Here is a 26,593-nt window from a genome sequence, read left to right on the forward strand (position 1 = left end):
AGTACAGTTAGTGGAGATCTACAGCCTATTGACTTGGTCACATCTACTGGAAACTTATATGGTCAATTACTGATCATTAATTCAGAGATAGACAAAGATTTGATTGATCAATGATATACCTTGATCTAATTATAATCTAAACATGTATTAGCCAAATTATAGACATGTTAAGAATAAGCCCTGATCTGCTTGACAAAATCTGGGTTGTGGTACATATAGAGTCCCGAGTCAATTAATGATCAGACTAATTAAAACTGTGGAATTGTTATCAATGAAGCCAGACATGGAGTACTTGAGATCTATTTTTAGTAACACTAATGAGCCTGTGTTTTATAAATGGCTGTATCTATTCCAGGACACAAGACTCTCAGGTCTTATTAGCACCATTTAAAATTAACAAAAAAGGTTGGTTTTTTTCTAAATTTCATAAAAAATTCAATATTTTTAATATAATGCATATATACTGTAAACATTATAACATGATCAATATACAGTGAAAATTTACATATACCATGGAAACATTTTACATATCTTGAACAGTTTTGCTAGCTAACAAAGCGAGTGTACTACACTATGTCTTGGCTCGTTTACTAGGGTTGGAGAGTATATGGACCAGCTGTTGTACTGACGGTAGATCAATAGAGGAATAATTTATACGGACAGATGTATCAGTCTGTCTATAAACAACATATGTTTTCCAGGAAATCCCTCCAGCTTCCCAGTGTTGGCAATGTCAAAAACATGATGGTTCCAACGACTTAACCCTCTTATATCTAGTTCAGAAACACCATGGCCGACGTTACCAAGCAGTTTCAATATGTCTGCTGGTGAAACTTAAGCTTAGCCAAACTAAGGCTAAAATACAAGATTAGAGTGTCACAGCGGACCTTATAAAGTAGACATCTAAAAGACAGTGTAACTAAGAAACCACAGAACAGGGCAGACAGACAACTAAAACTTTAAACTAAATGTATAATTGGTACACATGACAAATATACAGTCTCATGACATACAATATTGACAGACAATATGGACAAAATATATACAGGACTATATAGATTTGCAGACAGGACTGACAATATTATACCTTAACATACATGACTAAATGAATAAAAAGACCCAACATATACAGCTTACAAAAAGACAAGATCCTTTAGACTAGGATACAGACAATATTCTGTCAAGTACAACACATATTGTACCAATTAAGAATACATTTGTAGACATCTGGATCAATATTTGTGTCTATCATTGAAATACCATTAGACAAAGAATCTAGCACTTGCAACATTAGAAACTGAACACCCCAAAGCTTCATTGACAGTTCAGACAGAACACACCAAAGCTTAATTGACAGTTCAGACAGAACAACCCTAGGCTTCACTGAGTTCAGACAGACCCCTGGGCTTCATTGGCAGTTCAGACAGGAAAACTCCAAAGCTTCATTGACAGTTGAAACAGAACAACCCTGGGCGTAATTGACATTTCAAACAGAACATCCCAAAGCTTCATTGACAGTTCAGACAGAACACACCAAAGCTTCATTGACAGTTCAGACAGAACGACCCAAAGCTTAATTGACATTTCAAACAGAACATCCCAAAGCTTAATTGACAGTTCAGACAGAACAACCCTAGGCTTCACTGAGTTCAGACAGAACCCTGGGCTTCATTGACAGTTCAGACAGAACACCCCAAAGCTTCATTGACAGTTCAGACAGAACACACCAAAGCTTCATTGACAGTTCAGACAGAACACCCCAAAGCTTCATTGACAGTTCAGACAGAACACACCAAAGCTTTATTGACAGTTCAGACAAACCATCCCTAGGCTTCACTGAGTTCAGACAGAACCCTGGGCTTCATTGACAGTTCAGACAGGAAAACCCCAAAGCTTCATTGACAGTTGAAACAGAACAACCCTGGGCGTAATTGACATTTCAAACAGAACATCCCAAAGCTTCATTGACAGTTCAGACAGAACACACCAAAGCTTCATTGACAGTTCAGACAGAACAACCCTAAGCTTGAATGACAGTTAACATTTGTTTCATGATATGTAAACAAATGTCACCATTACTAGAGGAACAACCTCAATGATCACATGGACAGCTTTCTTTCCTTTCAATTACATAATGTAATTGTAATGTAATGTATGACACCATCTCATGGACTGCTTGAATTCCACCAATCACCTGTTTGTAATGCATTACGTATCATGTTCTAAGTAGATGTTATACATTCTAGTACACAGCAAGAGTAAAAACAAAACCTACAAAGATGTATCTGATAGTCAACATGACCCTGGAGGGAAAAATTCCTTTTCAAGAAAAAAATCTTAAGAACATCCTCATGTAGTTTTATCTCCTAGCCTGCAGATACTTCCATAATTAATGTCACTCTCTTCTTGTCTAAGTAAATAAGATGTGGTTTTCTTGCTGAACTCCTGTCAAACGGAGCTCTTTTTGAAAAGGAGGTCTGAAAGAGTTCAGTTGCCCTTGAGATGTAATACATCAAGAAATCTTGTAAGGCAACACCTAGGTCTACATGGGTCTCAAACCTACACACACAACTGTCACGGAGTAGATACCAGGTTTTATACAATATTTACGGCACTCTCAGTTATTTAGATAGGTCATTGCAGGCTAATTTCACCTTGGATCACTTGAAGAACAGCTTATTTACATGTCAACTATTTCACATAAAAAACACTTTATGGAAACATAAATGCACACATTTTCATTTACTTGCTCATGAAGACAGATTTTGATGAATTGGTTCCTTGTGAAGAAATCCACAAGTATTAACTCAAACAGGTAAAATCCTGAGTAGGAGAAATGGGCGACAAATTTCTTAGTTGTTATATATGCTCAATAGTTTTTTGAGAGTCGTCACTCAGAAGACTGATCTCACCAACCAAGACTAGCCTGTTATTATACAGAACACACGCGTATTCTGACAGGAAATCTTATACATGTACAGCTGATACAGACCCAAGAATCTCATTCGCATAAAACATGTATTGTCATTTACCAATGAATTAGTAGATTTTACACTCGTCTGAAACAGTGACTGTAGCATTTTTTTTTTTAAATCATTTTTATTTTCATATACAATATACATCATCAAACTATTACATAATCACTGTTATAATTCCTTAATTCAAAAATGTATTCTTTTAACTTAATAATAGAAGAATAAATGCCTAATCAGGTATTAACTCAATCAGTTAACATCTTCCTAGAACTGATCCCCATGTTTGAATGGAAAGAAACCTCCAATTTTATGTTTATCTTTTGAAGACGATAAACTTCATTGAGCTTCTGTTTTTAGTCACACCTTCCAAACAAGTAATACCGTTAATTATCTCCCTGAGCCCCGTTCGATTTGCACTCTTCTGATTCTAGAAGATATCTTCCGGTCACTCGATTTGAAGCTCTTCTGCTTCTGGAAGATCTTCTACTCTTCCGTCTCAAAGCTGGAAGATTTATCTTCCAAGATGGCGGCGACCATGTTTTAAGTGTGCGAGTGATGAGTTTCACTAGAGAAGGATTTATAACACATACATGCACATGTTTGTGTCATAGTGTTTGAGAAAACTTAAAAACTTGCTTATTTTTTGTTTTATTCTCCCGGTTTACTCGATTTACATATAACGGAATACGATCTTCTTAGAAGGCTTCTCTTCTTAGAAGAGTGCAAATCGAACGGGGCTCTGGACTTGTCACTGTAGCAATATTATTTAGTCCGCGTCAACTAACACAAAATGTATGGGGGGGAAATCGAAATAAAAATGTACTTTATTCAAAATGTCCTTTCATCAATGCTTGCATTAAATCAGACCCGCCCTGTTGCATTTGTAATCAATTTGAGATGTGCATATTGATGAGACGTTCACTTACTGCTATTAACATATCCAAGATTACCTGAAAGATCTGACAACACTGAAATTACAGTAATCAGTCTTTCTAACTTTGTGTGCAAACCATCGACTTAAAAATCAAAAATGCAAATATTGAAATACAGATCAATCTGTTCATCTACATTCATTTTCAACCATAAAATTTCAAATAGTGTTACATTCACAATCTCGCTAATCATTGTATAGAGATGACTGAATTTTTGTATTCCTCTTCTTCTTAGTGCAGACAAAACACTATTCATCTATATCATTTGGAGTCATTACGTACAAGTGTTATTTGTGACAGATTTTTGTGAAAAATTGTAAACATTCTTTTCATTTTGTACTGACTGGGGTTTCTATAGTATTATGCCAGGATGTATTTCAGCCTCAGTTATATGTAACATTATAATACAGAATGGATACCACTCCGAATGAGCTATCAGTAATTACACAATCACGTGGACTGAAGACATCATTAAATCAAATAAGCCTTGTAACCTTAAAATCTACGTTACAATTAAGGAACCCCCTATTTCCAACTTTCCAATATTTCCGACTTTCCGACATCAAATTACTTGTAATTTGCAGAAAAAATGCTATCTAAGCATTTTTCTCTAATGTTCATATGGTATGCCAGCATGATTTATGTGAAGGTTTTGGGATTAAATTCCACAACATATATATTAACCCATTGCAGCTGTTCAGCAATTATATATGTGTAAATTTTATTGTACCATTTAAGATTTTACATTAATTAAAAATTTATTTTTTTGTCAAAATTTTAACACAATAAACCTATATGACATCTGTCCGATATATAAACAGGTCCCCCAGTAGAAATAGCCACACACACCAACTAATGAGATGAGAAGGGTACACATGTGCTTCTCCTCAACAGAACAGACATTTCAGTTTGAGTGCCATCAATCTGACAAGACTGAAATATACATTACCACTGTTAGATATATCTCATGTAGTGAAATTAGCACTATTAGGTCTATTGCACATTATTGTCTGATAGGAAAATGTTTGTTCAAAATAGCCTTTAGTTACCCATTCAGTTAAGTACAGTAAAAAAAACCTTCCTTCTCTTTCAAGAGCTCGAGGTACAGAACATATAATTTCCCAAATATTTTTTTTGTCTTTAATTTGATTTTTTTTTTACTATCTACTGCAACAAAGGTTCTTCATAAAACAGTTTCCAAATCAAAAGGCACTGGAGGGAAACACTGTTTTCGGTCGATTTCTGCAAATTAGCCAGAAGGGTCAACACTTCATTAATACATCCTTGCTGAGCGTTCCCAAACAGGGATAACACTGGCCAGTCTGTGTTTACATCATCAGCGGAGTGAAAGGTGACTCCTGGACCTTTCAGGTATATATGGCACACATTATAAATAATGAACATCTTTCATGGTGCACACCTGCAAAGCTATCAACACTAGCTCCTGGTGAAAATGTTTTGGGTGACAAATGACGGACAGTTTGATGACAGAGCTGGCCTGCCCAATACGTTTCAGGTCCAGCCCTAACCCAGGGCCATAATAGCCTTTATTAGGCCTAATACCTACCTACAACCAACACATTCATACCTATAGTACATAAAAATGAGAGAATCCCACCATCACCACACACAGTCATGAAACACTAAGTTAGCCATGTGAACCGATAGGTAATTAACCCACAGATACAGACATGAAACCAAAAGTTAGCCATGTGACCCGATATATATAGGAAACCCACAGATACAGACATGAAACCATAAGTTAGCCATGTGACCCGATATATATAGGAAACCCACAGATACAGACATGAAACCAAAAGTTAGCCATGTGACCCGATATATATAGAAACCCACAGATACAGACATGAAACCAAAAGTTAGCTATGTGACCCGATATATATAGGAAACCCACAGATACAGACATGAAACCAAAAGTTAGCCATGTGACCCGATATATATAGGAAACCCACATGTGTACAGATACAGACATGAAACCAAAAGTTAGCCATGTGACCAGATAGGTAATCTTCAGAGAGGTTAACCAATTGGCCATTGTACATTAATGTAAACATGATGTACAGCAAATTATAGAAGACTTAAGCTTTTCAAAGGAGAGAAAAAAAATCCTAATGGTTACTTAAAAACTAACTTTACTGTTTATTGTCGATAATCAAAAATCATTCAATGATCCGGAATCCTTTACCATTCAAATGTCAATGTTTCTTTATTCATTTTGAACAGTTTGTTTTTTCATCATCATATTTTAAATCTAAAATATTGTTAATTAGTTTGAAATTAAACCAAAGAACTTTGAATACTTGATGAATTTGTTAATTACCCTACCAAGTAAACACCCTGGAATGTCTCTGAATCACTAATACCTTCACAGATTGTCAAGGTCACACTGACTAATTAGTTAATTAATTACCTCTCACATCAAACAATCTTTCCAACAAATGCAGTGTCATTAAAAAGATAAAAGATGGAGTTCCCTCTCTATTGACATGCTGCAATAATCTTATTTTAACATGTACTGATGGTCATCAACTTAATGAATTTGATGCTGCGTTCCTACAGTATTAACTAATTTTGATAGCAACAGTGGACCTAGATGTCAGTAGTCCTCACAAGTCTTTACACGACATTTTATACCCCTGCTATGAGTATGAAATGATACACAGCATTTCTCTGTCGGTCCATTCACTTGTCCATCTAAAGCCTCTGTCGGTTCATTCACTTGTCCATCTAAAGCCTCTGTCCATCTCAAAGGTGAGAAATTGAGAAGAGTCCATCTGTATAATTCTACTTCTATCAAATCAAGAAAGTGAACCTGTATGATATACACAACATTTCACAAACATTCCCTTGCACCATTTGGTTCACATTATCCAGTATGTTCGAAATGATTCAGAAAAAATAACAAAATAAGGGAATGCCAAGTATTCGGACAACTAGCCTCCAAAATATCCAATATCTCGTCTATTGGCTTCACATAACAGTTGAACTTAATTCAATCAAGTCCTTCTTATGCAAAAAGTCGGAATATATATACGGACCAACATCCCTCACACCCAAATTTCCAGAAATTACAATATACAATGTCCACTTATCAACATGCTACAGTAAACACACTACTTCTGAAATCTAAAGGATTCGACAAGTTGGCGTCACCAAGCCAGCCAATCTGGTTCCATTCCAAGCTTGTGCATTCCTTATTTGAATATCTGAGCCAATGTGCAAAAAACTTCAACTGGGAAAAAAGTGGCATTTACACTGCAAATTCAACTCTTTATTTCTCTTCAAGTTAAACAACACATTATGTATATTGGAATCCGAGATACTGGTAAATGGTGAGGTTTCACGACTGGTATATTTCCTTGAATTACTTTATAAACTGTTATAGATGTAGCAGTGTTACTATAGGGTATGATAACATGTATTACGAAGTCATGTTACATCGACTACAAACTTATCATCACTGAAAAACAATACCATGTGTTCAGGCTAAATGTGAGTTTTGAGTTATTGTGATGAGAAACAAATCTTGAAGTATCAGATGAGAAACGAAATCCTGAAGTATCAGATGAGAAACGAAATCCTGAAGTACTAGATGAGAAACGGAAACCTGAAGTACTAGATGAGAAACGAAATCCTGAAATACTAGATAGAAACAAAATCCTGAAGTACTAGATGAGAAACAAAATCTTGAAGTGCCAGATGAGAAATGAAATCCTGAAGTACCAGTATTTAATAAAGAACAAACTCCCTGGTGTGTGACCCATTCTAAAGCTGCATATATAACTACACATATTTTATATGTGCAGTTTTTAAAATTGTTTAGATCAGAATGATACATAATAATTTTTATATTTTCTCATCATGTGTAAAATAGGTATGAACACATCTTGGAATGTGGCCAATATAATGACAGACACAAAATATAAGAGCAACTTTTACATATCATTACGTTGCCTCTCATTACATATGAACGACACCAGAGAAAATAAGATTTCCATCTCATGGCCTTGTACAGTAATCTCTGTATGGCCTGGTGCACTCATGTCAACATAATTTCACATCGTATGTAACCTACGGTAGTCTAGTTACACAACTCTCAACTCTCTTCACTTACTATCAAATGTAAATTCACCACAATGCATAATTCAGGATGAATAGATGAAATACTCAGGACACAAAACTGATGGAGTAGGAGACATTCTTTAACACAGCTAGCGAGTACTTGTGATTTGAATACATATTTCATGTTTTACGAAAGTGCTTACCAAAAATTAAATGTTCTCCTCTGAAATGTGACAAGAGACATATATTTTATATTAAAGCTATAAATTTCATTCTTACCTTCAGTAAATGTTTATTAATCCATTTTGTAAATGTTTTCTTTTGAACGGCATCCCTTTCATCTGTGGACAAAAAAAAACGGGGAAATCAGACCAGATTTCATTACAGATTCATAATTATATTAAATTCACCAATAACATGCTCCATAAATCACTTAGAAAGAGTATGTGATGAATTATATTTCCACTCTAGGCTGAAGTAAATGAGGAAATGCTTTGAAGGTAGTGTTAGGAATGTAGGCCAGGTTTGACTGACAGAACATGAACACAAACATAAAGATTGTAAAAAACCTAAATTAAAATTCAACATTTCTGAATATCAAACGTTTAAATAGATATCACATGAACTAAAATTAATTTACAAATGTTTATATTAAAACTTTCTAAATAATAAAATACTGTATGTCACAAAAATAGCATGCATCTCTGTATTCCTTCAAGAGTTTAATACATATGAATGTATATATCATACTTTTGTGAAAGAGAGATCCAAATCGGTCTAGTGCAATCTCACCGAAATATCATGGTGCACATCACATGATGCTTTGTGAAAAATCTGATTGATCGGACTCTATTGTCAAAGTAATAAGCAGGGGAATGACAACCAGGGTATTGTAGCTCAATATAAAATATAATATTGAGGAGGGTAGGATCATATTACAGTCCCCTGTGCTATAACTAGTTTCTGTGTTGTTTATAAGACTGTAAGCCTCTTGACCTATATCATTGTAAACAATCATTACCTAGTGATCTTTTATGTAAACAAACTTTAAGTCAATTATATTTCTTTATTTGATCTATTATTAATCTCAAAAGTAGGGAAACGATATCCCAAAAACTAATATCCAACCAGTACATACACATGTATCAATTAACATGTATAACACTCTTCCCTATCAAAAATAATCAACAAAAATATATAATTACAAAATGGAAACTAAACTAAAGGAGTTGCTGTTCTTTTTATTTCATTGTTTATTTTGCCTGTGTTTTTAGCAATCATATTATCACCAAGTGGCTTTATAGTCAGATTATTTTTGTAATTTTAGTTCTACACATTCCATACCAAAATTTTTTAATTTCAAAAAAACAGCCGCAGGGGTTTACAGCAACGTTAAATGTTGACAACAACATTAAACTGTCACATCCACAGAGTGGAAGTCAGCATATATAATTACACAGATTTCATAAACAGGTGACTCACATGTTAATTAGGAATTGTTGAAAGTATTCATAATGAAATGATTAAATAAAACAAAAATTCAACATGAAATAATTCTGCCATCATTAATTAGATATTTGTGAAAATATAAGTTTAATATTACTATTAAAAAAAAAAAACATCAATCTTATTCTGATACCCAAATTTCAGGACAGTTTTATCATATTAATATTAGCATCTGTAAAACCATGACACAAATTATTAATATGCTTCGTGAAGCATTTATCATTTCAGTCTGATGTAGATTGTACTCTTACAAATACCATTGATAATTGACCCACTAGATCATATTCCATAGCTTTGTAAACATTCACTGAGTAAATGCCATATTAACCTATTTAGAAAAATATTTATACTGTATTACATGTGTACAATGGGAAGGGATCATAATGTTGTATACGACAGTGTATATTTGTTATGGGGTGGCAGATATAATATACCTGTATATACAATTACAGGTAAAAATCTCACTACTTGCTCGTTTAAAATCACATGCTACCAAGTCATAAAGGTCAAGTAGGGTTAGATGTCGTGTTGACAGGAGTGTATGACCACATATTTGTTATACCTACCCGACTCTTTTCTCCGGTTTTCCTCATACTGCATCATGGCCCGAGGGGAGGGGGGGACCTCCGCTGGGTCATACTGCGATGTACTACCCCACATTCTCACAACACCTTATAAGATTTCCACAATTTTATGATATGAAATTTAATGCCTGCATTATCAAAAACCCTCTAACACTTTAAATTTCCGTCACTAGAACTTTATCTTTATTCTTCCAATTATGTAATCTGGACATATAAATCTAATCAGCACTGATTAACTCCCAGGTGAGAATCCAGGTATGTCACATATCTGTGATAACTATACACAGATAACACACCGGTCTTGCAGTGCAAGAAAAACTTTGCCGTCCACCTTATCAAAATCTTCACAGCGACATTTTTTCTCCACTACTTGCCCACTAACACAACAACTGACTCATGTGTTTAAATCCGAGAGTGCAAATAAATGTCCTCCAGTTTAAAACGAGTAATCCACATAAGTGGTACAGAGACTTTCCCTGCCCAGCCTTCAAGGGGGAAGGTTCACCCTTGGTATGTGGCCAATGTTTCACTACAGAACATACACATGCTCCCTACACAGGTGACAATTGTACCTGTATAGTCAGTCAACCGTCACATCATTGCATGGCCAATAACAGCTGTAGTGTACTCCCGCGGTGGCAGGGGGCTACACCGATGACGTATCAATGGTGTCTAAATTTAGCAACAATTCGGCTGAGTGGAGGTCCCGAATCTGTACACGCATGATATAAGTAACATAACATGTCCTACATTTTAATGGTCGCTTTCACTTTGTCTAGGCGGAGTTTAACCAATGGTAGTAATAAACGCTCTGGGTATGTATAGCAGTGTCATCAATAATACTACATGACAACGCAAACAAGGGACAACTTCAGGATGTTTACTTAGAGAAAACACCTCTATGTATTTGCATTACCGGTGAAAATTGATTGACACAACACGTGGAGTCTAAGGTCACGTTAGATACGCTATATTTAGCAACAGTGTAATGGGGGAATATGATATTCCTCTGTACATACGAATAAACTTGGATCGTGTACGGGAAGATAAGATAAACCGCTACTGGGAGAAGATTGTATAAACCGATTTATAACTTACCTGCTATTTTCAACACTGCTCTGTCCGGTGGATCAAGCTGGAGCATGGAAAATGGCAGCTCTTTCTCGCCGGTTCCATACTCACTGTAGTAGTAATAAGACAGGTTTGTTTCCATTCTAGCCACCCGTTACATCCCTGTCATCAAAGATATCACTCCGTCGAATATCATACCCCTAGCTGTCCAAAAATAAACATAGAAATTGATTAGGTCAAGGCAGGTGCGATAGTGAGGTCGCGCGTGCGGGCAGACACGAACGTTTTCTCGTGCAGTCGTCTCCAACCGACACCATTCATTTTGTAAATCCACAAATTTATACAATAAGGTTTTGTGACGGCACCGAGGCCATCCGTTTCACTGCTTACACAATAATATCCCCCATATCGTCAAAATAAAAGTAGAATGTCTGCAGGAAAATGGCCGCTTCACCAGTCATTGCAAAATATGGCTTAGTAATACTCTGATGTCATTCCCTCGGGGTCAACACGGAGACGGCCTTCTTTACATAATAAATGCACATATACCTGTGCCGGGCTATGTCTGGAGTCTATTTAATCTATCGGCTACATAGAGTACTACCGATAAGATTAAAATCGCCTAGCATCTTGTATATAATCACGAGTTATGATTCATAATAAGCTGGAGTAAATAAAGCTGTTGGAACAGCCCGTGTGTCTGTTACTTGCCCGTGTGAAGATGTATCGCATTCGCCCATTGGATTTTCCTTCAGCCGCTGCAGCAAGCTGACGTATGTTGTGTATATTGTCATTCACATTTACGAGGCGATTCACGTGCTTTTAATTATCTGCCGAGTTTACAGTGAGTGTTCTTCTTTTGTAAGATGTTTCGTTACTATCACAGAAACGTATCATACGCCCTTCATCGGAACCCACACATGCTTTTTTTTTTTAATTTCTAACAGGATATGTTTAATATGGTGACAAATTCTCTTAATATGACACAGGCATTTGTGGCCAGGAGAATGTATGACGAGTTTATAATATAACAATACATGTTAATGAGTCTATTTTGAGAACTTTGTGTATAACACCAACACGATAGATTCTAGGTCTATATATATATATTAATATCAAGTGGTTCATTTATGTACATGTGAGTGTAATAAGAAAATTTTTAATTATCTAATTCACATGTGATTACTTTTGTCATATTATACTATAATGGTGTAGAAGTTGTTTTTCTTTCTTTTTTAATCTAAATCAAAATATGGGCCAAGTGACAGTTATTTTATTATTGTGATATATGTTGTGTGACGAATTGATGAAGGCCCGTTTCATCCCCTATACACCTAACACTAAAATAACCTGGACTACCCGTTTCATCCCCTATACACCTAACACTAAAATAACCTGGACTACCCGTTTTATCCCCTATACCACATAACACTAAAATAACCTGGACTACCCGTTTCATCCCCTATACACCTAACACTAAAATAACCTGGACTACCCGTTTCATCCCCTAATACACCTAACACTAAAATAACCTGGACTACCCGTTTTATCCCCTATACACCTAACACTAAAATAACCTGGACTACCCGTTTTATCCCCTATACACCTAACACTAAAATAACCTGGACTACCCGTTTCATCCCCTAATACACCTAACACTAAAATAACCTGGACTACCCGTTTCATCCCCTATACACCTAACACTAAAATAAGCTGGACTACCCGTTTTATCCCCTATACACCTAACACTAAAATAACCTGGACTACCCGTTTCATCCCCTAATACACCTAACACTAAAATAACCTGGACTACCCGTTTCATCCCCTATACACCTAACACTAAAATAAGCTGGACTACCCGTTTTATCCCCTATACACCGAACACTAAAATAACCTGGACTACCCGTTTTATCCCCTGTACACCTAACACTAAAATAACCTGGACTACCCGTTTCATCACCTAGACCAGACATCCTACTAAAACGCATTATTTACCTCAAAGGTATTCACAAAGTTGTTTATATATTTGCTTGTTTAAAAATGGATATATGTATCAGAAACCAAAAGGATAATTTAATTGGTATATTGGCATGATGTTATCTAAAACAACACTTGCACACACAATACACGTCAATATCGGAGTTCTTCTGTAATTAAGTCATACCCGACAGGGATATAGAAAGGAACATTTAACCTTTTTAAGTTGGGGATGGAGGGGGGGGGGGGGGGTGGAGTGGAGTGGATGATGAGGACCCGTACGTACTGATCCATATGATCATTGATGTCGTGCTGAATAATGAAATCACATGTCACGACAAATGTCCCGACAAATGTCACGGTTTACATCCTATATAAAGTGCATTTTATTTTAGTCGCATTTAACTTGGGCATTACACGCCGCCAACTATTTACCAGTCAGGTTAGAAGAGAGACAACTCGAATGTAAAAGCCTCGCGACTCAACCTTCAGCACTTGTGATTTCAGTATCCTATTTCCTCCTGATAAACCACGTCTCCAATAATGTTGTTTGCGCTGTGTAAATATATTCTTATCTTAGTGTTGCAGAGACACAACAAGCCATAATTTATACACATCTCGGATTCCATTGGCAAACTCGGCGATCACGGAACAAGTAAAAGAAACCTGCATTCCTTTAACATAGATAGCAAGTTTGACTAGTGACGAGTAGAAATAAAAGTATTAAAATACCACACAGTTTTGTATCTGGTAGAAGGATGTTAAAGCGCTGAATAGTACCACCTACCTGTACTCACACCTTGCTGAAGAGTTATAAATCGGCCCTTATGTATAAATGACCTTCTACCTTCCCAAGGTCATCGAAGTACCCTTTACCTCGACACAGATTCTCGTGTGTGTTAATTCTGTGAATTATATATGAAAGTCGGTCGCAATAAAACTACAGATGAACACCAGCCTGGGTATTACCTCACCACGAGCACATTAATGACACGCTGAATATTACAGAAGGATAATTCTGCATTCAAAACCTAATTTACATTTTAGCAGAAACGTTGTGTTTCCTCATTTATGCATTTTATCTAAATGAATTGTTTTCTTTAAATGTGTTTTACTATCACATAAATGGGTATGTTTGGACATAGACAGTAGATGGAGAGGGGTTTACACCATGATATCAAAGGTAGTGCTCATATAACTCCCCATGTGTCCCGTAAGGAGCGGAAGAGATTTACTACAACTAACAACAGGTATGAGTTTTGAAGCTAAATGGTGAGTTCCCTGTAGAATCGCAGGTTATTTGTAACTGTAGCTATAGGTAATCACGTCAATGTAATACCTAACACAGTGACACGATGGTGAATGTGTTGGTAGAGAGAGTCTCGCGACGGGAGGAGGGAGGTTACATTCCGGATTCGTGAAAAAACGATTGTGAATGAAAGAAGAATGCATTATCGGTATGTACTACGTATGTACTAGTCTGCACGTGACACCAAACACGCGACTTGTCGCTGTACTCGTGCCAGTACACAGGGCGTGCCAGTACACAGGGCTGGCGGTGTGTGTGTGTCTCCTCAGCAGGTGAGAACTCGTTATCTTTTCATCATAAATGATTACACAGCGGGAATTACCTGTTGAACTGACCGTTACCTGAGGTCAAGCAAGCTGGCAGCTATCAAATATACTTATCAGTATCGATCGATATACGGAACTGGTCGCACATACACAATTCTCAATTCAGTTCATTTAAGTTTTTGTTCCTTATGGAAAACTAAAATTACAATTTACAAATGATATACATAGATTCATGTACATGTATGTACTATTTTACATTCAACACCATTATCTTTCCCTCAATCATCGTCGTCGTCGTCGTCGTCGTCGTCGTCGTCGTCGTCGTCGTCGTAATCATCATCATCAATCATAATCATCATCATCACAACAACAGAGACCTGTAGGTTACATCGTCCGTTATGATTTCAACAAACGTATTCTAAAAGCCAATAATAATACATGTACATGTTCACGTCACTCGTTCCTTTAATAGCCCTCTCGGACATTATTGACTTTGATAAAATAGGCTCTGTTTTATCAAATACGTTGTTATAAGAATTGTAATTTGTCCATACATCTGCGATTCCGAGAGGAAATTCTCATGTAGACGAGGTTTCTATTGAAAACTGTCATGCTCATTTTATAACGCCTGTAGTACCAGGACATGCGTAGTCTTAAAAAAGACAATATAGCATATACCCTTAATATTAAATATTCTTTCAGAAACTAAAAGTTCAAGTTATTTCGACTCATCAATATCCTACACATATACGATTTCCTGTATATTGTAGACAGAAGACTTTCTATTGTCATTCTCGTATTTGTTAAAAATTAAAATCCTTGCCATATACGAAAAAGAAACATGTCGGTTTTATCATCCTTATTTAAATAAAAATGATAGCGGCACAGAACTTTGGGGGATCTGTGTAGGTATTCTAGTGAATGATGTTTCAAACATTCTGGTTTAATTCGCTACGGTTAAACGTCTGGTAAGACAATACTGTCGTTAAAGTATAATTTTTAATGAAGCCATAACAGAAAATAACACTGTCTTAAATTTGATATATCGCCCCTTTTTCGTCCCCTCTCCTAACCACAGACATGTAGATTCTATTTTAAATTCCAACTCAATCATTCGACAATGGTACACCCCGTATCACCCTATGTACGGTCAGAGCCATTTTTCTTTGTCAGGTTATGTTGCCATTAAGCAGTTGTTTATTTCAGTGATTTTCAGCTGAACACGTACATGTCGGGACATTTAGTCAAATAATACTTTCGTCAGGAAAATAACGAAAAACTGTACTGTACCCACAACGGACAAACGAGCAACGGAAAACGGTACCGTACGCAACACGGACAAATGAGCAACAAAACGGTATCGACCACACCACGGACAAATGACCAACTCGCTAATTAGCGACAAAAAATAAAGCGACTGCGAAAGAAGTTGAGCTGCTGCTCTTCGCTTTTTTTTCTCGGCGACAAAGCGAGAGACAAACTGGCCCTAAAATCAGCCCCATACTAACATTAGTCCTACCTTGATCAATATTAACTGCTATAGCCTTGCTAAAGTTTCTTTTATTTCGATTTTAACTGCAACTAGTCAAGAACGAGTTGTCATTGTCAGACAGCACGGCCTAATTCCCACACCTCAACTCGAGAAGGCGACGATGTCTGATCCAAATTATACCACATCATCCCCTATGTATACCGTGTACCTTTGGCATTTCAGACTTTAATTTTACAAACTACGGACTCGTTTACTTTATTTCAAGCGGAAGTGTAGCGATACTAATAAATCTCATTCAAAAGCCTGTTTGATTCATTCTTCAATGATTTATTACGATTTTGAAGCAAATTACCCAATCCGGGAAAAAAACCAAGAACAGTATAGAAATATTTATCGATATATTGCCTTTTTCAATATTCATACATAAAGAGGTCGTGTGGAGTAATAAAGTGCACGCTTTGACGACTATTAAGTTTACGATGAACACAACAACCATAACTTTACCGTGTAGGATATAAACTGTATGTGTACCTGTATTTTGAAGAGTGGCGGAACCTGTTTGATCACATGTACACCTGTAGATTTATATAGATTTATACGATATGCTATAAATTTCTGGTAGAATGAACCCACTTTACGTTTTAGCCATGATTCGACGGATGACATGTGTCACCAGTCTCGCTAGGTTCGTATGATTACCCGAGTAAAAGGTGACGGAATATGTCACTCGGTCTGACCCCTGTAAATGTTGTAAATACATATTCTAAAAGTCTGGATCTATTTTAAACCTCAGAGGTATTAGATCTACTAAAGTACGGCCAATTCAATGTTGACCCTTAAGACGCTCGGATTTGGCCAACGTCGCACAACATAATCTTCCATTTGCGACTTGTCAGAGATCTTGTGCTTCCATCGAAAGCGACACAATTCGTACAGGAATGCGAGCGCAAACGTACAAACTAACTGTTCTGGTTGTCATGTTGTGAGTCTTCGTCTGGTGCTCTGCAGCTAAGGCAGTTAAACGTCTTGCCAAGTCAGCAGACTTAAAACGACGAGTGTCGAATGTTTCCCTCTTATATACACACCGCATGCCAAGTCGATTGGCAATGTCATGTCTGTCGGGTAGCAGGAAGAATGGCGACCAGCCTGTGCTGATATGCATGATCAGGCCCAACCTGCCTTTTCCAGTTCCCCTTCTCCTTAAGATCCAGAGAACATTCAAATCAATGTCTCTCCATCTGATGATGTAGACGTACTCTGCTTGATGCTGGTCCTGTCGTATATCTGATGTATTAAATTTCCCACAAAGCTGACACCATGGTCAGATCCGCGTAAGCATTCCGTAGTGTAAAGTGCTATACAATGCTTCCAATGTGTTGATGGTATCTGGTGGTAACCGCTCTCGATTTCCAATGTAGACAAATATGTACAGCCTAAGAGTGCAAAGTTTCTTAAATGCCGGGAAAGGCATGGGGGGCTTTCACCACCAGCAGGAACAATGGATAATTACACTGAAAGTAAGGGATACTGTGTGCATGTTGTAGGTAAAAATTGGCGACCTTAACGTCGTAACAAGCACAAGATTGTCACATCGGGACCATTTTCAGTAATGATTTTTCTTTCGACATAGCTAAAGTGACACGATGTCTTGAATGAAGAACTGGTTCTCATTTCAGTAAGGACCATCTGTGAACTAAACACATTTCCATTGCGACACACTTGTCTGGTATTCAACGTCAGACCAATTAAATATAGGGAAAAAGTGGAAACGTCAGAATTATTCGGACTAACAAAATGGCAGTCACATCGATCATCTTGAATGTTTTACAAGACTACGTTTACCTTACAGAATTCATTAGTGAAGACCCGTCTCTAGGTTACGACATTCCTTTTCTGAGAAATAACCGTGATAAACAAGACTGACGAGGTGCCAGCCACAGAAGCCACACTGAACCACCCTGTGCACTGAACGGGTAAAATTCATACATAACCCAAAAGTGAAAGTGAAATCAAGAATATCAACAAAAGCACAGTGGCCAACTTTATTGTGTCACGTGTCAAAAGTCAAAACCCACAGTAGCCAACTTTATTGTGTCACGGGTCAAAGGTCAAAACCAACTTTATTGTGTCACGGGTCAAAGGTCAAAATCAACTTTATTGTGTCATGGGTCAAAAGTCAAAACCCACAGTAGCCAACTTTATTGTGTCACGGGTCAAAAGTCAAAACCCACTGTGAACCAAACAAGTGAAGATAACTGTCTGTATACGACTTTTCTTTCAGAGTAATAGCTATTAAACGAAGATTTCCAATATGGCGATGTGTTTATCATACATCCATTTAAAGTTATTACCTATGTCAACAGTCACGTTATAGCATATAAACAAAATGCATTGGTGTAGAAAATCGGGAAGTTTTGTTAACACATTTCTACTATTATCCGTCAGCTTACTGATCTTATGTTTCCTTCTCTTTTTGTCAAATCAGTTACAACAACGACTCTTTAACCGGTGTCAGGCGACAATAACTTGGTGGCGTTACTTGCGTGTAAGTATTTAGGACAATGGAATAGACATATTCGTTTTCAAATATGAAGAATATCAATTTGTCATATGGCGAATTAGAGGGTCACTTAAGAACATTAGCCATGTCTAATTATGACCTGAGACAAACATCTATTGTCCCATCTCGGGCCTCACTTCCATATTATAACAATGTATAGTGGTGTAAATGTTTTTAACTGAATCACAACTGCATTGGTTTTTAAAGTGATGTAATTACAAACCTAATTCGCATTCAGTACCCCTACTATACTGAGTTATTGATCTGATCAGATTATCTCTTAAACGTATTTGGCAGTACAACCTACCTGTTCTGCACGTGCTTCTTTGTTTTCGGTGTCCAGGGTAACAAGAAGCACACACAGTCTTCCCCCTGGATGTCTATCCTTGATAAGTAGATACTGAAAAAAACCTTTGGAAGGGTATGTTGGACTCTAGTGTCTCAAGTTTATGTAATCCCCAGTCTTAATTACAGACTACACAACACGCGATGACATTGGACTAGGCGACCTCACATATGCGTTTGACACACGTGTACGATTTCAGGTAAAGATGCTTTGTTACAACATGTCAGTACAAAGTAAAATGTCACCGATCTGATAACACACACATCTGTCTCGAAATAACTCGTCCGGCTCAATGAGTCCACAAGATTTGGAAAAGTACACACAGAAATACGTTTGCAGATGATACACCTGTCCAGAAGGCCCAGGTTACCTAGGTACTCTCGCCGGCTACTGTCCGGGATGTACAGGTGGGTTTGTATGTGAGTTACACGTACCACGCGCTTACTCTACGTAAATTACCAAACCGGGGTAATTTGCTGACTGTAAAAAAAATATGTCGTTTCTAATAGAGCGTTCGTTGAAACGTGTGATCGACAGAAACCTGGTATAATATGTGACATAATGATCACGTCGATGTAAACCTACATTATTTATTTTTTAATCTTTAACACTTATTATTATTGCTTCTAAAAGTCTCAGCATGAATTCAGTTCAGTAATAATATATCAAAGTGTCATTCTCAGTTCAGTATTATCAATATAAAATATCTGCCCATTATCAACTTGAATGGTTCTCTCTCCCACTTAGTCTACATTAATTCGGTAATGATAACGCCTGCATTACGAGGTAGAATACATTTTAATGTTTGGTTAATTTTAATATCCTTTAAACATAACAAAGAAGAACGTGTGTTTTTATACGAGATACAAATATGATATAGCCTCATCATTTCGGGTGTTAAACCATATACCAACATAATTCAAATTTACTGATGAGGAACACTCCGTTTTTTAATAGATTAAATTTGATTTAATTTATTCCACGTCTCGTGAAAGCTAACTGATTGGCAAGGTGCCCCAGTAAGCTTTGAATATCTGTTATGTAACCCTCTCTTTATCAATCCTGACTGCTCCATCTACATAAAGACGTGTATGTTACTATTTGGTGCAATCGGATTTAACTTATTCCATGTTTTAACTTTTTATTTCTATCCGTCGTAATTGGAAGTCGTGACTGCTTAACCGTGAACAATTATATATATCTAAACCAATTGCATACATATGTACCTCTGACGTCATTGGCGAACTGTATCAGTCTGAAGATTTTTGTTTATCGTCATCACAACAACCAGAGTCATGTGAAGACGGTTGTCAAGGGGACACCAACAAACCAGGTTCATATGAGGACGGGTGTCAAGGGGACACCAACAAACCAGAATCATATGAGGACGAGTGTCAAGGGGACACCAACAAACCAGTCATATGAGGACGGGTGTCAAGGGGACACCAACAAACCAGTCATATGAGGACGAGTGTCAAGGGGACACCAACAAACCAGAATCATATGAGGACGAGTGTCAAGGGGACACCAACAAACCAGTCATATGAGGACGGGTGTCAAGGGGACACCAACAAACCAGAATCATATGAGGACGAGTGTCAAGGGGACACCAACAAACCAGTCATATGAGGACGGGTGTCAAGGGGACACCGACAAACTAGTCGTATGAGGACGGATGTCAAGGGGACACCAACAAACCAGAGTCATATGAGGACGGTTGTCAAGGAGGCACTAACAAACCGGAGTCATATGAGGACGAGAGTCAAGGGGACACCAACAAACCAGTCATATGAGGACGAGTGTCAAGGGGACACCAACAAACCAGGGTCATATGAGGACGAGAGTCAAGGGGACACCAACAAACCGGAGTCATATGAGGACGAGAGTCAAGGGGACACCAACAAACCAGGGCCATATGAGGACGAGAGTCAAGGGGACACCAACAAACCAGGGCCATATGAGGACGAGAGTCAAGGGGACACCAACAAACCAGGGCCATATGAGGACGAGAGTCAAGGGGACACCAACAAACCAGAGTCATATGAGGACGAGAGTCAAGGGGACACCAACAAACCAGGGTCATATGAGGACGAGAGTCAAGGGGACACCAACAAACCAGGGTCATATGAGGACGAGGTTTGCGACATAAACCTATATGTGCGACGTGTTGAGACTCCATTCTTACAACAACTTGTGCTGATTTTATAATTATAATAGTGGGTTTTTTTCGCTATTTTCTACGAAAACCGTTGTTTTGCGTTGTGATCCAGCCAGGGTCCTCACAAAGCTTGCACCAAAAGGAAAACAATAGATTCACATGTTGATATAAAACAATAGCTAGTTACTATACCAATTGGTGTCAATATATGACTCTCTTGTTAATGTTTTTTCCAAGGAAAATAACATCCCAACATTTTAGGCATTCGGAACACACTTCTAACGTGGGGTAGGACCTTATGACACCTTATTTGGGTATATCACGTAGTAAATGTCAGATGTCGAAAGAAACTAAAGCACATCATTGGGCGATTTTCTGTGACCGAGATACGTTTATATTTGGGCAGTTTAACCTTACATGAAGACACCGTATCTGCTATAATCCCAGTATGTGTCCGCCATTCCGTCGTTACCAGGATACGCTCACGTACATCACGCTCGTACATCAAAAGGTCGTAAGAATTGTCAGAGTTATTGTTTCGGTAGTGTTTTTCACGGTCATGGACATCAGTGTTAGCCTGGGGTATCGTTTTAACAATATTACCGGTAAAACATTTTTCTGGTATTCAACCTAGATATAAGTACACACTAATCAATATTGAGAAACCAGTAAACAAGTATCCAGATACCCAGTAATAAAACATCCTGGAAAACCAGTAACCAAGTACCCAGATACTCAGTAATAAAACATCCAGATACCCAGTAATAAAACATCCATATACCCAGTAATAAAACAATCAGATACCCAGTAATAAAACATCCAGATACCCAGTAATAAAACATCCAGGAAAACCAGTAAACAAGTATCCAGATACCCGGTAATAAAACATCCAGATACCCGGTAATAAAACATCCAGATACCCAGTAATAAAACATCCATATACCCAGTAATAAAACAATCAGATACCCAGTAATAAAACATCCAGATACCCAGTAATAAAACATCCAGGAAAACCAGTAAACAAGTATCCAGATACCCAGTAATAAAACATCCAGATACCCAGTAATAAAACATCCAGATACCCAGTAATAAAACATCCAGATACCCAGTAATAAAACAATCAGATACCTAGTAATAAAACACCCAGATACCCAGTAATAAAACATCCAGATACCCAGTAATAAAACATCCAGATACCCAGTAATAAAACACCCAGATACTCAGTAATAAAACATCCAGATACTCAGTAATAAAACATCCAGATACCCAGTAATAAAACATCCAGATACCTAGTAATAAAACATCCAGATACCCAGTAATAAAGCACCAAGATACCCAGTAACAAAACATCCAGATACCCAGTAAATAAGTATCCAGATACCCAGTTACCCAGTTACCCAGTTACCCAGTTACCCAGATACCCAGTAACCAAGTATCCAGATACCCAGTAACCAAGTATCCAGATACCCGGTAACCAAGTATCTGGGTACCCAGTAAGCAAATATCCAGATCAGATACCCAGTAACCAAATATCCAGATACCCAGTAATAAAACATCCATATACCCAGTAACCAAGTACCCAGATACCCAGTAAACAAGTATCCAGATACCCAGTAACCAAGTATTCAGATACCCAGTAACCAAGTATCCATATACCCAGTATCCAAGTATCCAGATACCCAGTAACCAAACATCCAGATACCCAGTAACCAAACATCCAGATACCCAGTAACCAAGTACCCAGATACCCAGTAACCAAGTATTCAGATACCCAGTAACAAAATATTCAGATACCCAGTAACCAAGTATCCAGATACCCAGTAACTAAGTATCCAGATACCCAGTAACCAAACATCCAGATACCCAGTAACCAAACATCCAGATAACCAGTAACCAAGTGTCCAAATACCCAGTAACCAAACATCCAGATACCCAGTAACCAAGTACCCAGATACCCAGTAACCAAATATCCAGATACCCAGTTATTTAATTACGAAACCTCCAGATTTCAAGCATTAAAACATCGGATTACCAGAAATTCATTATCTTTATTACCTTTATCTATATGCTTATGCACGACTTGAGACCAATGGAATGGTTCTTTTTCTTTCTTTTCTTTTTTTTTATAATTGTACTATATATTGTACGTTATTGTAATCATTCAACGTGTCGATAACCAATATAAGCATTTGAATGACATGACTCTTACCAAGAACTTAAACCCCTTTTCTTATCTGTTTTTCATTCTCTAAGCCGAGCTCTATAGGCCTATGTAACTTATTTACAAAGGGATATGTAAAGTCAATATTTCGGGAGACAAAAAGTAAACTTGACTCCGATGTTATTTCTCGAATTATTCTTATCTCAACGTTAGATTTGTAAATTCAAACAGACATATTGTGTGTACATTACGTGGTGGTGAGATAAACCAGTAAACTGTTTCAGGTAGCCAGTCACTGACTGATCTTTAGACACCATTTAAGTATATCTCGTATAATACAGAATAAATCTGAAACCTACTATACCAAATAATGTGTTTGTTGTGATAATGTTCGTTAATTGCCGTTTTCCTAATGAATTGCAGGTTATGGTATAGGAGGCTCGTGGTTCTTAACGGTCGTTTGAATTCCGAATCTTCGAACAAAATTATTCTGAAGAATGACCAACACATAATATTCTACAGCTGTAAATTGTTAGTAAAATCTGTCATATCAAGCATCTTTCAAAGAATAAGAGGATTTTGAATCCGTAATACCCAATGTAGCCTTCCCACTGCTTGGTGAGTCCAGCAAAGTCCAACAACTCCATGGTGTGGCTGATATATTTAACACGTTTGATTTTATTATATATTGTCGTGGTTACAATGACAGACCGTCGGACAAGTCCTAAATACAACCCGTTTGTGAAAACATCGTGTCGAATGCATACTTCACTACAAACCTGAGTGGCCATATTGTAAATTAGACATATTCCCAAGAATGCTTAGCTAAACTTCGTCTTCATAATACAAAGAAATGTCTGACACGATGTACTGGTAAACACATTCTAAACCAAACTGAGTACCAGGTTAAGTCCGAAGAACAATAAGACACGAACAGCAGAATCTTGTTGCACACATAATAATACAAACTATGCGAGGACTTATTGCGGAACAAACGGTTGGACCTGAGTTGTGCTTTTTGGAAATAATGACGGACCTGGTGATATTTGTTGAGTTTGAATGAGTCTTGACTTTCTTGGCCTGTTTTAATATTTATCGGGTGGTTTAAGTCCGAAATATTACAATTTAACATTAACGAAGCGTTTGTCCGCATAAACGAATGTGTCCGAAGTTATTCTTTTAAATTTTTGAACCATGTTGAATTTTCGAATATGAATCACAATTTATTGTGAATGTATATCACAGGATTGTATATAATTACCACGACTTTTGATAAATATCACAAATTTTACAGCAGGACAATACTGACACCCATGGGGATAGCCCTTTCTTAATGTTCATATCAGTATGAATTAGATAAACAGGGAAATATTTATCATTTGAACAAGTTTTTTTTCAAGACATGATATTATCACAACTGTAACTGTATACTCTTAGAATATATTGCAATCTACATGTATATGTTGAATGCTGTGTGTGAAAACTATCAACTGGAATATCAGGATTAGGTCATTTCTTAGTCTTCGTCTTAAGGCAGTGGCTCATTGGAATAATAAAAATTGTCAACAGTTAAATGACCAGTGTATAATGAATCCTACCTTGTTTATATAAACTGTTAAAGCATTGTTAATCTAATCTGCGGCTCATTACACACAATGTATTAGAACAAGAGCATGTTTGTATTTTATAATCTCGTGTGTAGCACGGGAAAATATCCAAACGGCATGTGGTAGGTTTGGTTCAGGTATCACCGTGCTCAAATAAAGCAGACTATGTCACGTGACCATCTGACAGGTACAATCAACAATGGTACTTAGCCAAGTAGTACCCGGATAGAAAACGCAGACTAACAGTTTAGACATCCCAATACAAACAACAAAATATTTGTCTATCTGGGGTTTTTTTTGTTTTTTTTTGGTTTGTTTTTTGTTTTTTGTTTTTGTTGTTGTTTTTGTTTTTTTAATTTGTTTATTTGTGATTGAATGTCATCAGAGCTTCCAAGGTCATACGCTGATACGGGAATGTTTGATACGAACACTGTCTTTGACGGAGGGGCCCCATCTGAAAGCCCCCCAGATGTTCGACAAAATGTCTAACGTCTGGTGTAGGGCCACATGATACTCTGGCTAACCATCATAGAACCGACATTGGGACTTTGGAGGCTGCTTGAATTGATTGCCCCTGGCACTCTCTGAACTGGCCACCAACCATCATTTTTTTGTTAGCAATTGCTCGGCTAAATTCTAAACCAGATTATCTCCCCCTGGTTTGAAAACTTAGAATCAATCAGACATATCCTAGAAACCTAAATCATAAGCTCAATTTTGTTTATGGTTTTGATATTTTGAAGACAAGGGGCCAGGCACTCTCATGACATGATATGTATAAGGTCCTATGCAACTGGAACCCAACAGCGAGTCCCAAGATAATAAGACCCACAGTAAAATTCCATAGTAAACTCATGAACATGACCAAGGGGGTTGTGTGTCTATTTCCATTTTCAAAACATCGTTATTTTTCTGTACCGCGAAAATTTTGTAACGTCATTTTGACGCCATTCCTTCTTTGTCACGACAAAAAAAAGGTTCGCCAAAATGGAAAAAATGTACATGTTTTTTGCATATGTGTGTATGTAAATATAGTCATCAATAACGCTTTCCTCAAATATCTCCGAATGGCCCTGGATCATCATGGAGGAGATAATGGGATACCATTATCATATTTCTATATAATGGGGAAATACGGCACCAAAACAAGTAGGAAACATGTCCCCTCCATACCCAGTACGGAATTAAAGGAGCATGTCCCCTCCATACCCAGTACGGAATTAAAGGAACATATCCCCTCCATACCCAGTGAGAATTAAAGAAACATGTCCCTCCACACCCAGTACGGAATTAAAGGAACATATCCCCTCCATACCCAGTACGGAATTAAAGGAGCATGTCCCCTCCACACCCAGTACGGAATTAAAGGAGCATGTCCCCTCCATACCCAGTACGGAATTAAAGGAGCATGTCCCCTCCATACCCAGTACGGAATTAAAGGAGCATATCCCCTCCACACCCAGTACGGAATTAAAGAAGCATGTCCCTCCACACCCAGTACGGAATTAAAGGAGCATGTCCCCCTCCACACTCAGTACGGAATTAAAGGAGCATATCCCCTCCACACCC

At 37.4% G+C, this 26,593-nt stretch overlaps 1 protein-coding gene across 3 annotated transcripts in view; it reads right to left on the reverse strand.

The window, feature by feature from the left end:
- Positions 1 to 11,617, reverse strand: part of LOC117325720 (microtubule-actin cross-linking factor 1-like) — a 214,299-nt gene extending 202,682 nt beyond the window's left edge. The window contains exons 1-3 of one of the 3 annotated variants that reach the window (XM_033882153.1): positions 11,539 to 11,617; positions 11,176 to 11,352; positions 8,267 to 8,328 (exon numbers count right to left, since the gene is read on the reverse strand). In XM_033882153.1, coding sequence (XP_033738044.1) covers positions 8,267 to 8,328; positions 11,176 to 11,290 — 177 coding nt within the window. In that variant the 5' untranslated portion in view covers positions 11,291 to 11,352; positions 11,539 to 11,617. The remainder of the gene's footprint in view (positions 1 to 8,266; positions 8,329 to 11,175; positions 11,353 to 11,538) is intronic. The other 2 variants (XM_033882152.1, XM_033882151.1) reach the window with 2 other exon arrangements.
- Between the last annotated feature and the right edge of the window lie 14,976 nt (positions 11,618 to 26,593).

The sequence above is a fragment of the Pecten maximus genome, chromosome 4 (assembly GCF_902652985.1).
Source record: "Pecten maximus chromosome 4, xPecMax1.1, whole genome shotgun sequence".
NCBI lineage: Eukaryota > Metazoa > Mollusca > Bivalvia > Pectinida > Pectinidae > Pecten > Pecten maximus.